General features: G+C 39.8%; 1 protein-coding gene across 2 annotated transcripts in view; it reads right to left on the bottom strand.

Moving 5' to 3' along the window:
* Window positions 1-14,686, bottom strand: part of MACROD2 (mono-ADP ribosylhydrolase 2) — a 1,311,577-nt gene that overhangs the window by 515,887 nt on the left and 781,004 nt on the right. For both annotated transcript variants that reach the window (XM_073339563.1, XM_073339564.1), the window contains exon 6: window positions 10,116-10,237. In XM_073339563.1, the coding sequence (XP_073195664.1) occupies window positions 10,116-10,237 (122 nt within the window). The remainder of the gene's footprint in view (window positions 1-10,115; window positions 10,238-14,686) is intronic.

The raw sequence follows: 14,686 nt of genomic DNA on the forward strand, positions 1-14,686 counted from the left end.
GGCAGTATGGCACCGAGATAGGGGTGATCTCTCACACGGGTCAGTTCCAGGCTATTTAGAGCCTTAGAGGTCACAACCTGTACCTTAAACTCCACCTGGAGACCAACACGTAGCCAGCCAATGCAGATCCCAGAGCAGTGGTTTCATGCACTCACAATGAGATACTTCACTTAATAAATGAGCCACCTTCAGTCTCCAAGGATATGTCTACACTGCAGTATAAGCTGCGGGCTTGAATTCAGGCTCAAGCCTAACCCCACTTCTGTCTATGCACAAACTGCACTAACCCAGGGCTCATATCCAGTGTTCCCAGACCCCATGGGGTGGAGGGTCCGAGTCTGAGTTAAGCTGGGAACCAGAATTCAAGCCTATTGCTTTGCTGGGTAGACACAGTCACACTGGACTCGTGCTCTCGGAGTCCACCAAAACTATTTCAAATTACCACGGACCACTTTTGTCGTCAGGACAGTCAAGTATTCCCACACTGCACCACAAACAAAGGAGTATAGCGGCCACATTTTAGGAGGGTGCTAGGAAGTCTGGGATATAGGTGGTTGGATTTGGATCCCATAATGCAGTGTAGATGGGACCCAGGATTGGGACTCCAGGTTGGGACCCAGGGTTCAACAGTTCCTAACCTGGGGTTACAAATGAGTGTAGATGCCCAAGCCCTAGGTTAACAAACTCAGGGTCTGCTAACTTGAGTTCTACTAACCCTGGGCTTACAATGTAGTGTAGACATACCCCAAATGGTTTTAAGGTGTAGCCCAATGTAGAGTACAGTGCAGTAGCCTGATCTTGAGATAACAGAAGCATGGATAAGAGTGGCTAAGTCTGCATGCAAAAAGGAAATATCTTAACCTATTTACCAGAGGCAGTGAAAAGTTATTGTAGGTTGCTAAAGCTCAAACCTGGATAAGAGCTTTGAGAGGAGGAAAAATGTTCCCGAGGTTATAAAAAGCCCTACACATCTACAGAAGTAAATAGCCTGGCAATGTAAGATCAGTCAGAATATCCGTCACGTTAGATAAATGTCTTGGAGAAACAAATTAAGGAATTGGAGGCTATGCTCCTAGAAAGTTTCTTTCAAACCAGTTGTATGATTGATTGACATGAACTTGTGTCCAAACTCCAGGACATAGAATAAAGCTAGCCTTTAGGACTCTGAAGACTTGTGACTCATTGCTATGGCAACGCTCAGCAGGAAATATGTGTAAGAAAATAAGATTCACTTGACTATTCCTTAAAATGTAAATCCACACCAGGAGGAAACAAGATAGTTAAATGTAATTTTGCAAAATCATTTGCTACAGCAATTCCTGGTGATGCCACTATTTTAAGGCATTAAAAGCCCCATTTTCATGTGGTTTATAATTAAGAAGAGGGGGAAGTGAGATTACTGTGGACTCAAAATTGATATTAAAAGTTTCAGCCTAGCACTGCAAAGGAAGATTCAGTCACAGGAGCGGCTCATCATCTCTCTTTACTCAAGGAAAGAACTGAGCCTACCTACCTACAGGAGGAGGGATAGCTCAGTGGGTTGAGCATTGGCCTTCTAAACCCAGGCTTGTGAGCTCAATCCTTGAGGGGGCCATTTAGGGATCTGGGGAAAAAAAATGGGGATTGGTCCTGCTTTGAGCAGGGGGGTGGGCTAGATGATCTCCTGAGGTCTCTTCCAACTCTGATATTCTATGATATCTCACTCATTCACACTGGACTCTATCAGGTATAGTGGTTACAGAACATACTCTTCAAGGTATGCAAACACATAAACAAAGGATATTTTCTATTTACTTATAAAACCAGGCAACAGATGACCAGGGGTGGGGTATGCACATTTCTGAGTTTTGTATACAAAGTAGTGTATACATTTCTTAAGACTTTTTTTGTTCTGTTCAGAACCAGTATCAGATTATGTTTCATTACAAATCAAGTTAGATGATCATGAATAGAATACGTACAAATCATATTTATCAATGACAAACATTTACAAAATGGTGTGGGCAGCTAGTCCCTTTAGATCAGTTGATTTTGGTACTTTGGGGTAAAGAACATTTAAATAATTAAATTTATTTAAAATGTTTAAATTAAATTTATTTAAAAAAATAAACCATGTGTACATAAACTAGCAATATGAACTGTGTACGTAACAAACAATATGCTTCGTTAACATCTCCTCTGTATATAGTATGTTTTAATATATGCTATTTTGCTTTTTTCTTCAGAAATTCTGCTTTAGTTCCTCAATATGAGGGAAATTGACTAGAATTAAATACACCAAAAGGACACTAATACTTATCATCAATACAGAACAGAAATCCAGTCCATTCATGTTCAGGAACCAACACAAACACTTCTCAAGCTCCCAGAGATTTGATATTTATTTGCAGATGTCCTATATTTTGTGATTTTAAACCATATCCTTTGAGTTCTTTTATTGCAGATTTTGGTGGCTGTGGAGACAGCCATTTAGGCATCTATCAAACCTACATTCTTTATGGATTCCCGTTAGATCCCACAGACCAGCCGTAATACTCCCTTGAGTTAGGGATCAGAGTGTGTGGTCTCAAGCAATTTTCTTTGCTGTTGCTTTACAAGTTACCTCTCTCTTTAAGATGCCATGCTGAGAATTTCATTGCTGAATAAAAACCTGAGAAATGGTTGTTTGTTTGAACTGAGTTATTTTCCTGCATACAACATTTTCATAACAGGCATGGAAGAAGCCTCTGCCTTGTGGTTGAAAAATCAATACTAACTTTACTTTTTGTTTTCATTGTGAATTTAAGATAATCCCTTTGTTTCATTTCCAAGCCACACTAATTCAGCAGCCCTTTTTTATTTTCTGTGAAGTTTTGAAAGTGTCTGTTTAACTACCTCCCAGGCTTTAACTGACACTTAAGTTTGAGAGCATGTCAACCACAAGTAGGGCTGAATGAGGTATATGGTGAGGAAATCCTTGAGGTACTAAGAAGTTTCAGTCTGTCAACATGGTTTCAAAACACCCTACACCGATTCTCAAATTAAAACAGAACTAGTGCCCTCTAGCAATGTTAATACACTTCTAACTAAATAATTTCAAAAGTATGTTGAACGCAATGGACCAAATTAATCCCGAGAGTAAGCAGCGGCAACTCCCACTAATTTGCCCAACATGCCAGCAATTAATTTGTCCTATAATGCTGTCTATTAGGAAAATATAGATGTTTGAAATGGAAGAGACCTATTAGGATATTTTGTCCATTTCCCATTTGAATGCAGAATTGTTACCTATTGTATATTCTGCAGTGCTTAGTCAAGCTTAGTTTCAGTTGACTCAGTTGGGATTTCCACCACAATACTTAGGAGATTGATTTCATAGGATAATTTATAACATCATTCAGAATTTGTTTTTTTATGTTTAACAAATTGTCTTTGCTCACTTTTATATTTACTCTTAAAAAAAAACAAAAAAACCTCTTTGGATCACCCTAAATAATTCCTCTTTCACCTTGCTATTTGCACCCTGTTTACTTATTGATAGTTACAAATCCTTCTTATAACTCTCCTCTACCATAATGCCTGCAAAATTCTTGACATTGGTTAGACAGCTGGTGTGTTGTGACTATTGCTTACCGTGTTAATCAGCACCATATCATTGTGTTTCCTTGTGCTCCCTTTGGCAAGTTTTTTGCATCCATCTGTTGTATCTTGTCTTTAGATTGTAAGATCTTTGAGATAAATTTCAATTCTTTGTCATGTGTTTGCACAGTGTCTAGGCACAATGGGGCCCTGATCTATAACGGAAGCCCTAGGCATTAGTGCAATACAAATAAATAACACCACCACCAAACTATAATTTTGCCATATTCATATTTGGATTTTTAATCTTTTCTCATAAATCAATATCTCCAAATTCTTAACCACTGCCTGTTGCTTTTCTATAGGATGTTTTTTGATACTGAGCTGTCCAGAATCTATGCATCATTCTCATCAGTGCATTATAAATAGGCTTGAAGGGTTTAGATTTTTGTTTGTAGATGTCAATTTCACCACACACTCAGAAATATTGCCTTTGGTAACAACAGAAATTTACAGATAGGCAAAAGTAAGAAAAATGCTACTTGAGAATGTACAGTTTGATTTAAGGACATTTACTTTGTATATTTTGACTTGTGATGTTGACAGTTTGTGTTTTAACAGTAAAAAGCTGTAACTTTTTGAATGTTAACATCCGTCATTAAAAATCTGTCTGCACTCCCATAATTTCCCACAACTCTGAAAACTTCAACTGATAAAAATTGAAAAACATGCTTAAAATAAACATTGATATTTCCATCAATATTCTAAAAAATAAAAGTTGGATTTTGCCAAGCCTACTTATAAACAGAGCCTATCACCACTCTGTTATGTGATGCCACTCTGTCAGCAGCATAAGAATGAATTGGCTTTTTTATGCAGAGTGGGAGTAAGGTATTATATCTTTAAAATCCATATCCAATTTAAGGGTCATTACCTAAGTCCTTTTTGCTATTACCTTTCTATTTGACTAAGTATCTGTGAACTGGATTATTTTCTCCAGATGTGATAGCTTTGACTTTTTCTATGTTGAATGACATTTTAGTTCCAGGCTCTGGTTCTGATCCGTCTTCCATTAAAGCGAAGACCAAAACAGCCATTGACCACGTGGGAGTTGGATCAGGCATTACCTGTAGCTTCTCTAGATCTATTTGCATCATATCTCTGTCCCTGACTAATGTTTCCAACACCTTCTAATTTATTATCATAGGAAAATTTAATTGAGCTGTTTACCCATTCTTCAAAAATCATTAATAAAGATGTTAAATTGCTTATTACTGCACCCTGAGTCACCCCACTGCATTTCGCATGCCCACTTGATAAATTGCCATGTATCATTATTCTTCGTTGATGGTGCTTCCGCCAATTTCAAGCCCATACGACACTGTTCACAACCACGCCACCAAGAGCAATATTTCTTCAAGTAAGGTTTTCGGGGCTAATTTCTAGGATTGCCAGCTTTTCCCTTTAAATGTTAAGTAATACATTCATTTTATTTTCCCAATCTTCTGGTGCCTTCCGGCTTGTCTTTGACTTTTCAAAACTAACCACTGGTGGTTCAATGCATTCATTAGCTAATTCCTTTAATATGCCCAGACTCCCTATCGTTTTGACTGCTTATTTGTATGTAACCATATTTCCAAGTATTCCTTTATTAGCTTTTAATCAATAGCCGTTTGAACATTTTTGTTACTTCCTAATTGACTTTATCATTTTTATTAAAGAACAATTTTAAAAAGTAGCTCAGTCATTTCAAACAAGCGGATTTCCTCTCCTGATTCATTTGTGAATGCATCACCTTTTTCTCCTTTCTCTTCTCCCAACTCCACATATATCTGGGACAGTCCTAATTCCCCTCATCCCTTTAATTACCATTAGCATTCTATTCATATTGTGTCCTATTGTTGCCCTTACTTTTTCAGCTGCAAGCTTTAACAGTCTGAACTTCTTTTTGTTTGCTTCCCCCCTTTCCGCTACATCTATTTGAGTGTTTTTACCTTCAGATTTCCAAGCTGTGTCTTGTGAAGTCCCTTTGGCTATCTCTTACTCCTGTTTTTCTCTTCAAAAAAGCTGTGGTTTGCTGCTGTTTAATTGCTGAATTATATATTTGGTTGCTCCAGACTTCTTCCATTCAGCTGATGTAACTGTCATAGGTTTCCTGAAGTCAATGGACCTGTGATCTTTTACACTGTCTCAGGATCTTCCCCAGGGATTTGAATACTTCGACCGTACTTACTAAGCTTATTCATGCCTGTAAGCATGATGGGCATCTCAGATGTCCCCACATCCATTTGCACTGCTGTGTTCTGGAAGTCCAGTATTTAGTCCATTTAACTCAAGTAGTTTATAATTATTACTAGAACAGGGAAAACTGTGGAATAGTCATTGCGGCCATAAAAAGAGAAAATTTCAGTTTGTGTTGATCCAATTTGAAATTTTTTCCAACTTTTCGATGAGCAAAAAACGTTGAAAAATTTCGTTTTAGATCAACCTGAAAAGAATTTCTGGAAATTGCCAGCCAACAGAGATATTTACTATTTATCTAGTGCTAGTGTAACACCAACAGACCCCAGTCATCGACGGGCGGGATCAAACCTAGGACCTCTGGAGCTTAGTGCATGAGCCTCTAATGCATCAGCTAAAAGCCATATGCTTCTTAGCTAGGGCTGTAGAGCAGACTCCTTTAACTCTCTCTAAGTGGTCTCGGTGCCACTAGATGGGACAGAATAGCACACCCCAGGAGATGTGGGTTACGCTGGTTAATAGCACTGCAATTCCTTAGTGTGCCCACATGCACAATCAGTTCCTTGTGACTGGTAAAATGTAAATCCAGGATGGCTTCTCCTCCAGTCATTTTCTTTACTTTCTAAATACAAGGACAAGGCTATCCTCTGTATAACTCAATAGTATCTTTATTATTCTATATTTAGGGCCTAATTAACATCTGGAGTCAAGAATTTTTATGCAATTCCCCTAACAGCTACTCAGAGTCATTTTCACTCTGTCTCTGGCTTGGGGGCTTACTGTTGGTGCCCCCTGTAGTTCCTCCTTTGCTATTTTCATTTTGTCCTTTCTTACCCAAAGTATCTCACTAGTTTCATCTGATTCTCAAGTCTGTTCTCACTGGTCTGACTGCACTAGAACAAGGGGCTGGAGCCAGGAGGAACACTGCTGCTGCTGCAACAAAAAGAAGCCCTCACTGCCACTGACCAGCCTCACAGAAGAAACAAAGAGGATGTTTTCTTTACATATTCATTCTCATGGATTTTTAAAAAGAGCAAAAATGAATATAGAGTAAATATTTTAAATTCTATAGTATATGCATGAAGTTTAAATAAAGGAACCCAGCCTAACTGGTTATCATTTATCTCTTTAGTGACCGGCTATATAAAGCCAAAGTTGGATTCATCTGATGGGATGTTGTAACGTATGAAAAGGACTCCATTAGGAATTAAAGCAGGCCAACACGCACAGCAGCACAGCTCTGTCTCCAGAAAAGCATCAGAGGGGTAGTATTTTGCCTGCTGTGGCTCCAGAGAGCATGAGTACCTGGGCAAAAAAGGTGCAAATGCCAAATGAGTTAACTCAATTGTATTAGCTTAATTCAACTTAACCCCCATCTCCCTCATGGACACTTGTCTAAACACAGATTCATGTATTTTAGATTGAGTTGGTGGTATTGTAGCTTATGTTGAAGCATAGGCTGCAACGTAATCAGCTCAAACGATCTAAAGCTGTCATACTATGTCTACACAGGTTTTATGAGGGCTTGAAGGTTCAACTGAACTGAGCTAATTTAATTGATCTAACTTGATTGAAAAACACCTTCTTTGCCCAAGTAGACTGGGCTATAAAGTATACAGTGTGTGTAATGGGATATAAACAGCACAATGTCAGGATGTTGCCTTGCAATTATTATAGCCACATTGCTCATGTCACACTAAACAGTGTGTCATTCCACTTCTCTTTTTGGATGAAGTTTGATCATTGCAAAAGAAACTGAATACTACACTTACAATTCAAAAATGAAATATCTACAGTAAATTCAAATTGAACATGAGAATATTTTTAAATCTTTCTAAAATTCTACCCCATGAGGAACAGTCCTCATCAAAATTTCTATAATAAATGTTGATTTTATTTTAAAATCAGAAGACATTAACAAAAACTTAGGAACAGCTGCCATTGATCACCAAGGATATTTTCAAACCTCACTAGATTTCAGCTGCTTACTTGTTACAAATAGTTTTACGAAGTCAATATACCGTTTTATCTGAAACAGTTAATGGAACAATATTTTCTTCCTTCTTTATGTCATTTTGATTAACTTTGATCTGATTTTCTCCAGACTCTGATATCTACCCCTTGTCTCCCCAACTCCTGTTTTAATAATCTGACCTTCTTGTTGTTTATTTAATCCAAAATGTATTTTTAGAGCCTCTATAAAAGTACTAAACAGTTTAGTTAAGATGTTGAATGAGCTTCTGCAGCTGGAGTAGGACAAAAATAAAGACAAAGGCCAGTCACAGCTAATGACATCAGTAGAATTCTGATTTCCATCAGCTGAGAATCTGGCCAATATACGACCGAGAATTTCCTAAATTCACACATTAGAAATACTAACCTCCGTTTAGAGATATTTACCTGACTGATATAATTGGTGGATACATTTTCCAAGTAAAGCTTGCACACTTGTGCATATACATTTGCACGCCTCACTTATGCATGTTACCTGACGGATGCACGTAAATGTAGTCTATGCACTCTTAGCTATTTAAGACTGTAACTAGCACACAAAAATGCCTGAGTATGCAAACTCATCAAATATATGCAAATACGATAGGCACATCCAAATATATGCATGTAAATGCACCCTTCTAACTTTGAAAATCTGGCCCTTTGAAATACAAAGCATGAGATGTATTTCATAAGATCAAGGAACCATGCTTATTAAATGAAACATCAATAAAATAATTATTTCACAGATCATAAATTATAAATTTATGGTGATGGATTCTGGTGGGTTGATGTTATAAATTATGTTATTCGACCATCTCTTTTCATCTCTATTTTTAAGGAAAAATTCAATTTACAGAATAAGTCACTAGACCACAGTCATCTCCCCCTCAATAATTAGTGAGGTTATATTCTTCAGAGTCAACTATTTCACCAATGGCCTCCTGCTAAGTTTTGTAGGAATCATAGAATATCAGGGTTGGAAGAGACCTCAGGAGGTCATCTAGTCCAACCCCCTGCTCAAAGCAGGACCAATCCCCAACTAAATCATCCCAGCCAGGGCTTTGTCAAGCCTGACCTTAAAAACTTCTAAGGAAGGAGATTCCACTACCTCCCTAGGTAACGCATTCCAGTGTTTCACCACCCTCCTAGTGAAAAAGTTTTTCCTAATATCCAACCTAATCCTCCCCCACTGCAACTTGAGACCATTACTCCTCATTCTGTCATCTGCTACCACTGAGAACAGTCTAGATCCATCCTCTTTGGAACCCCCTTTCAGGTAGTTGAAAGCAGCTATCAAATCCCCCCTCATTCTTCTCTTCTGCAGACTAAACAATTCCAGTTCCCTCAGCCTCTCCTCATAAGTCATGTGTACAGTCCCCTAATCATTTTTGTTGCCCTCTGCTGGACTCTCTCCAATTTGTCCACATCCTTTTTGTAGTGTGGGGCCCAAAACTGGACACAGTACTCCAGATGAAGCCTCACCAATGTCGAATAGAGGGGAACGATCACATCCCTCGATCTGCTGGCAATGCCCCTACTTATACATCCCAAAATGCCATTGGCCTTCTTGGCAACAAGGGCACACTGTTGACTCATATCCAGCTTCTCGTCCATTGTAACCCCCAGGTCCTTTTCTGCAGAACTGCTGCCAAGCCATTTGGTCCCTAGCCTGTAGCGGTGCATGGGATTCTTCCGTCCTAAGTGCAGGACTCTGCACTTGTCCTTGTTGAACCTCATCAGATTTCTTTTGGCCCAATGCTCTAATTTGTCTAGGTCCCTCTGTATCCTATCCCTACCCTCCAGCATATCTACCTCTCCTCCCAGTTTAGTGTCATCTGCAAACTTGCTGAGGGTGCAATCCACACCATCCTCCAGATCATTTATGAAGATATTGAACAAAACCGGCCCGAGGACTGACCCTTGGGGCGCTCCACTTGATACCGGCTGCCAACTAGACATGGAGCCATTGATCACTACCCGTTAAGCCCGACAATCTAGCCAACTTTCTATCCACCTTATAGTCCATAGGATCATAACATGTAAAATTAACCATTGGAGCAGTTCTCTTCCTGTGAGTTCTTAGTGGAACAGTTGTGTGTTAGATACAACTGCTTTACCAACCCAGCGTTTGTGCCACCCCCAGGCTGTCCTTATTCCTTTCTCTTCCAGTTGTGCTGCATTAACAACTTTCAATTTCTTGTTCTTCCATACCACATATGACATGCATGCTCTTAAAGATTTTTATTATTCCTACAATTATGCTAAATCCTGAGGAAAAAGACACAACATTAAGAAATAATACATCTTTATGAAGTACTTACAATTGATCTGATATTGTTTTCTTTTGCCAGTTTCAGGGATGATTTATAGCAACTTGCCAGGTCTTCTTTATGAGTATCACTGATATGGCCTCTTGCTATTGGTCCCACTGTATGAATGACATCTGCAAAAAATGGGGAAAAAATCACTTTACTCCTAATGTGGGTAATGATTGGGAAAGGGGCTAATTTCTGGAGAAGGGTCTAGAAATTGCAACTGCATTAAAAAGAAAAAAAAAAGCAACAGGGCAGTCTGACAAATATCTTCAATATCTGTATACAAATGCAGGGAGTATGGGGGACAAGCAGGATGAACTGGAAGTCATGGTATATGAAGAAAATTACGACTTAATTGGCATCACAGCGACTTGGTGGGACAACTGCCATGATTGGCATGTTATGGCATGTTATTACATGTTCCAAAAGGATACCTATGGGAAAAACAGAGGTGTTGTGCTGTACATCAAGAATGTATACACTTGCTCCAAAGTCCAACAGGAACCGAGTGACAGACGTGCTGAGCCTCTGGATGAGAATAATAAGGGAAAAGAATAGTAGCAATGTTATGGTGGGGGTCTATTATAGACCACCAAATCAGGAAGAGGAAGTGAACGAGTCATTCTATTTACAAGCAGGTAACAAGATTAGTTAACACACATGAGCTAGTATTAATAGTGGATTTTAACTTCCCTGATATCTGTTAGAACACTGTTGCAGCAAAACGTAATACATCCTGCAAATTCTTAGCATGCGTAGGGGACAGCTTTGTGATTCAGAAAGTTGAGGAAACAACTAGTGGGTCAACCCCAGGACCCCATCCCCTATCCAACCCCCCCCCTCCCTGTACCCGGACTGCCCCGCCCCCTATCCACACCCCCGCCTCCTGATAGGTCCCCTGGACTCCGACACCCTATCCAAACTCCCCTGTTCTCCAACCGCACCCACCTCCTCCAGAACCTCGGCCCTATCCAACCGCCCCCTTCTGTGTACCCCTGACTGCCCCCTGGGACCTCCTACCTGCCGTGTGCGCACTGCCGCCACCCCCTTACCATGCCGCTCAGAGCGGCCGGAGTTTGCAGCCCCGCTGCCCGGGTGGAGCCAGCCGCACAGCAGCATGACTGTGGGAGAAGAGGGAGAGCGGGGGAGGGGCCGGAGGCTAGCTTCCCCTGCCAGGAGCTCAGGGGCCGGGCAGGACGGTCCCGCGGGCAGGATGTGGCCTGCGGGCCATAGTTTGCCCACCTCTGAGTCAGAAAGAAAAGGAGTTGAAGGAGACTGGCAGTTCTAAAAGATATAATACTAGAGACTCAACATCAAGCTATTGTGATGCAGAGTAAAGATAAGAAGAGTCACAGGAGGCCAATGTGGCTGCACAAAGAGCTTCTTAGCTATCTAAAAACCAAAAAGGGATACATACAGGAAATGGAAGGAGGGGCATGTCACCACGGAAGTATACATTGGAATAGCACAAGTGTGTAGGGAACAAAATCAGGAAAGCCAAGGCAAAGAAAGAGTTACAGCCGGCAAAAAATGATAGAGATAACAGGAAGGGGTTCTTCAAATATGTCAGACAAAAAAGAAAGATCAAGGATGGTGTGAGTCCGCTGCTCAATGGAGGTGGTGAGCTGGTAACGGAAGATGATAGGAGAGCGGAGCTACTCAATCCCTACTTTGCTTCAGTCTTCTCACAAAAAATAACATGTGACCAGATGACTAGCAAAGTTACCATAGACAATAAAGGGGAATGGATGCAGATCAGGAGAAGTAAAGAACACATCAGAGATCTTCTGATCAATCTGAAAGAATTCAATTCAGCAGGGCCAGATGCTATTCACCCGAGGGTACTGAAGGAATTAGCCACTGGCAATAATATTTACAAACTCATGAATGACAGGAGAGATCCCAGAAGACTGGAGAAGGGCTAACTAGTGCCCATCTTCAAAAAGGGGGAAAATGTGGAGCTGGGGAACTATAGACCAGTCAGCCTGTCTTCAATATCTGAGAAGCTACTAGAGCAATGTATAAAACATTCAATTGGTGAGTACCTGGATGACGAAGGGGTAATCCTATCAGCCAACATGGATTGACCAAGAAGTTCCAGTCATGCCAAACCAGTCTGATTTCCTTTTTTGACAGAGTAACAGATTTGGTGGATAGGGGGAATGAGGTGGACATAATATACCTGGACTTCAGCAAGGCTTCTGACACATTCCCAGATAACATTCTATTAAGTAAGCTGAACTATTAAGTAAACAAAACAACCATTAAGTGGATACATAACTGGTTAAACAATCACAAACAAAGAGTAACTATTAATGGATTGGAGGGAGATCTCAAGTGGGGTTCCATAGGGATCTGTTCTGGGGCTGGTGTTAACATCTTTATTAATGACCTGGATGTAGGTATAGCGAGCATACTGATCAAGTCTGCAGATGACACAGGGGGGTTGGGGTTGCAAATACTCTGGAGGACAGAGCTAAAATTTAGGGATCCTGATAGATTGGAAAACAGGGCTGGAGAAAACAAAATGAAATTCAACAAAGACAAATTGAAGGTGCTACACTTAGGGAAGAAAAGCCAAATGCACTAATACAAGATAGAGGAAAACTGGCTTTGCAGCAGCACGGCTGAGAAGGATCTGGGACCTCAACATGAATCAGCGATGCGATGCTGTTGCAAAAAAAGCAAACACAATTTTAGGTTGCATTAACAGAGGTATAACATGTAAGTTACAGGTGCTTGTAGGCCTCAGCTGGTGTGCTGTGTCCAACTTTGGTCACCCATGTATAGAAAGGATGTAGAGAAATGGGCAAGGATCCAGAGGTGAGTGACAAAGGTGATCAAAGGGATGGAAGGCAGCCATGAGAGCAAAGGCTGAAGGAACGGGGCATGTTTAGTTTCAAAAAGAGGAGATTAAGGGGGGATATGATAGCAGTCTTCAGATACTTGAAAGGATGCCATACAAAAGATGGAGAAAAGTTGTTCTTTCTTGCCACGAAGGGCAGGGCAAGAGGCAATGGGTTCAAACAACAGCATAGCAGACTTAGATCGAAACTCACGAAAAACTTCCTAACTGTAAGAACAGTAGGACAATGGAACAGACTGCCTCGGGAGGTTGTGGAAGTTTCTTTACTGAATCTTGGCAAGGAGTTAGACTAGATGACCCTTCTAACCCTATGATTCTATGATTATTAATGGCCTCATGATTCTGTACCAGTATTGCAACATTACAAGCTATCATCTGCAGTTATTGTACCTGGACACAAAGATCTAAACAATAATGTAAGAAATGCACATAATTGGTATCCATGAGATAATACCTTTGTAGGAGATTAACTGAAATGAAAACAACTGTAAAGTTACATTTTAAAGTAGTAGTACATTTGAGTTAAAGCAAAAATGAGAAAAAGGTACTGAACTGTATATTATTTCTGTTACAAGCTGCCTACTACTTACACCGTAAATAAAATGGCTCCATAAATACTTTAATCTTAAATCTTAAATACTTTAATCAGTTAAGAGTTTCTGTAAATGCTGTAGAACAATTTCTAACAATTTCATTGCCATTCCTTAGAATGCCAACAATGGGGAGAAAATTTAAAATTCAAGTTTTACCATCAAGACCATTGACAGGTAGAATGTGATGTGCGTCATTTTTTTTCATTAAAATCTCTGGGAGCTTTTCTTAAAGACCATTTAAAAAAATAAGCACATTCCTCTAAACTTTGTTGACCTATGAAAGTGTTAATTACCAAGGGATTAGCAGACCTTTCACATAAGAAAAGATTCAATCAAAACACTATGCAATTTAAAAAAAACAACTAATTCTGTCTAAAGAAACAACACATACAGAGAGAGTAGAGCCAGGGATTGCAGTAGAATTCTTCTGAATTCATTGACATAGTAACCAGGTCCTACAATACCAGATATAAAGTTCTTAAACCAGGGTGCTCTCTGAAAAAATGAAGTAAAATTACTTAAACTATAAACTAAAATTTATTGTTAAAAATATTTCTAAATTTTGTTTAAAAGTTGCATATAGTGTGCACATTTTACTTTTCAAATCCCATTTCTACATGCAGTAACACCACCAGGATGAGTAAAGATAACAGGTAGCTACATCCTTTTTTGTGTGTTGTGGATAGTCCCCCACAATCCACCGTGGCAGCAGTAATCAGGGATGACGCACTCTCTGGTGCATTGTCCTGTACTATACCTTGACCTCCTTGCCATATCATGCTGTTTACAGTAATCAGACAGTTCTCATCTCACACAGAAGCTAGTCACACCAGTCTACTAATACCTCTACACCACACATGAATGGCTTGCATGCATTTCCAAGTGTTGGCATCCTTAGAATTTCTGGACCAAGTTGTGGCTGCTGTGGAAATCGTAGCATCTATATGTTTGCCAAAACCACGATTTCCCCCTTCTTGCGGCAATACATGTGCATAGTACATTGGAGGACATGTCAAATCAAAGGTGAATTGATCTAATATCTATACATGCACTTGAGCTTCTCAAGTTCCACCAACATCAGTTGCCTTCCACAAAGGAACATAGGGATAGCCAGACTT

Source organism: Lepidochelys kempii, chromosome 3 (assembly GCF_965140265.1).
Source record: "Lepidochelys kempii isolate rLepKem1 chromosome 3, rLepKem1.hap2, whole genome shotgun sequence".
Taxonomy (NCBI): Eukaryota; Metazoa; Chordata; order Testudines; family Cheloniidae; genus Lepidochelys; species Lepidochelys kempii.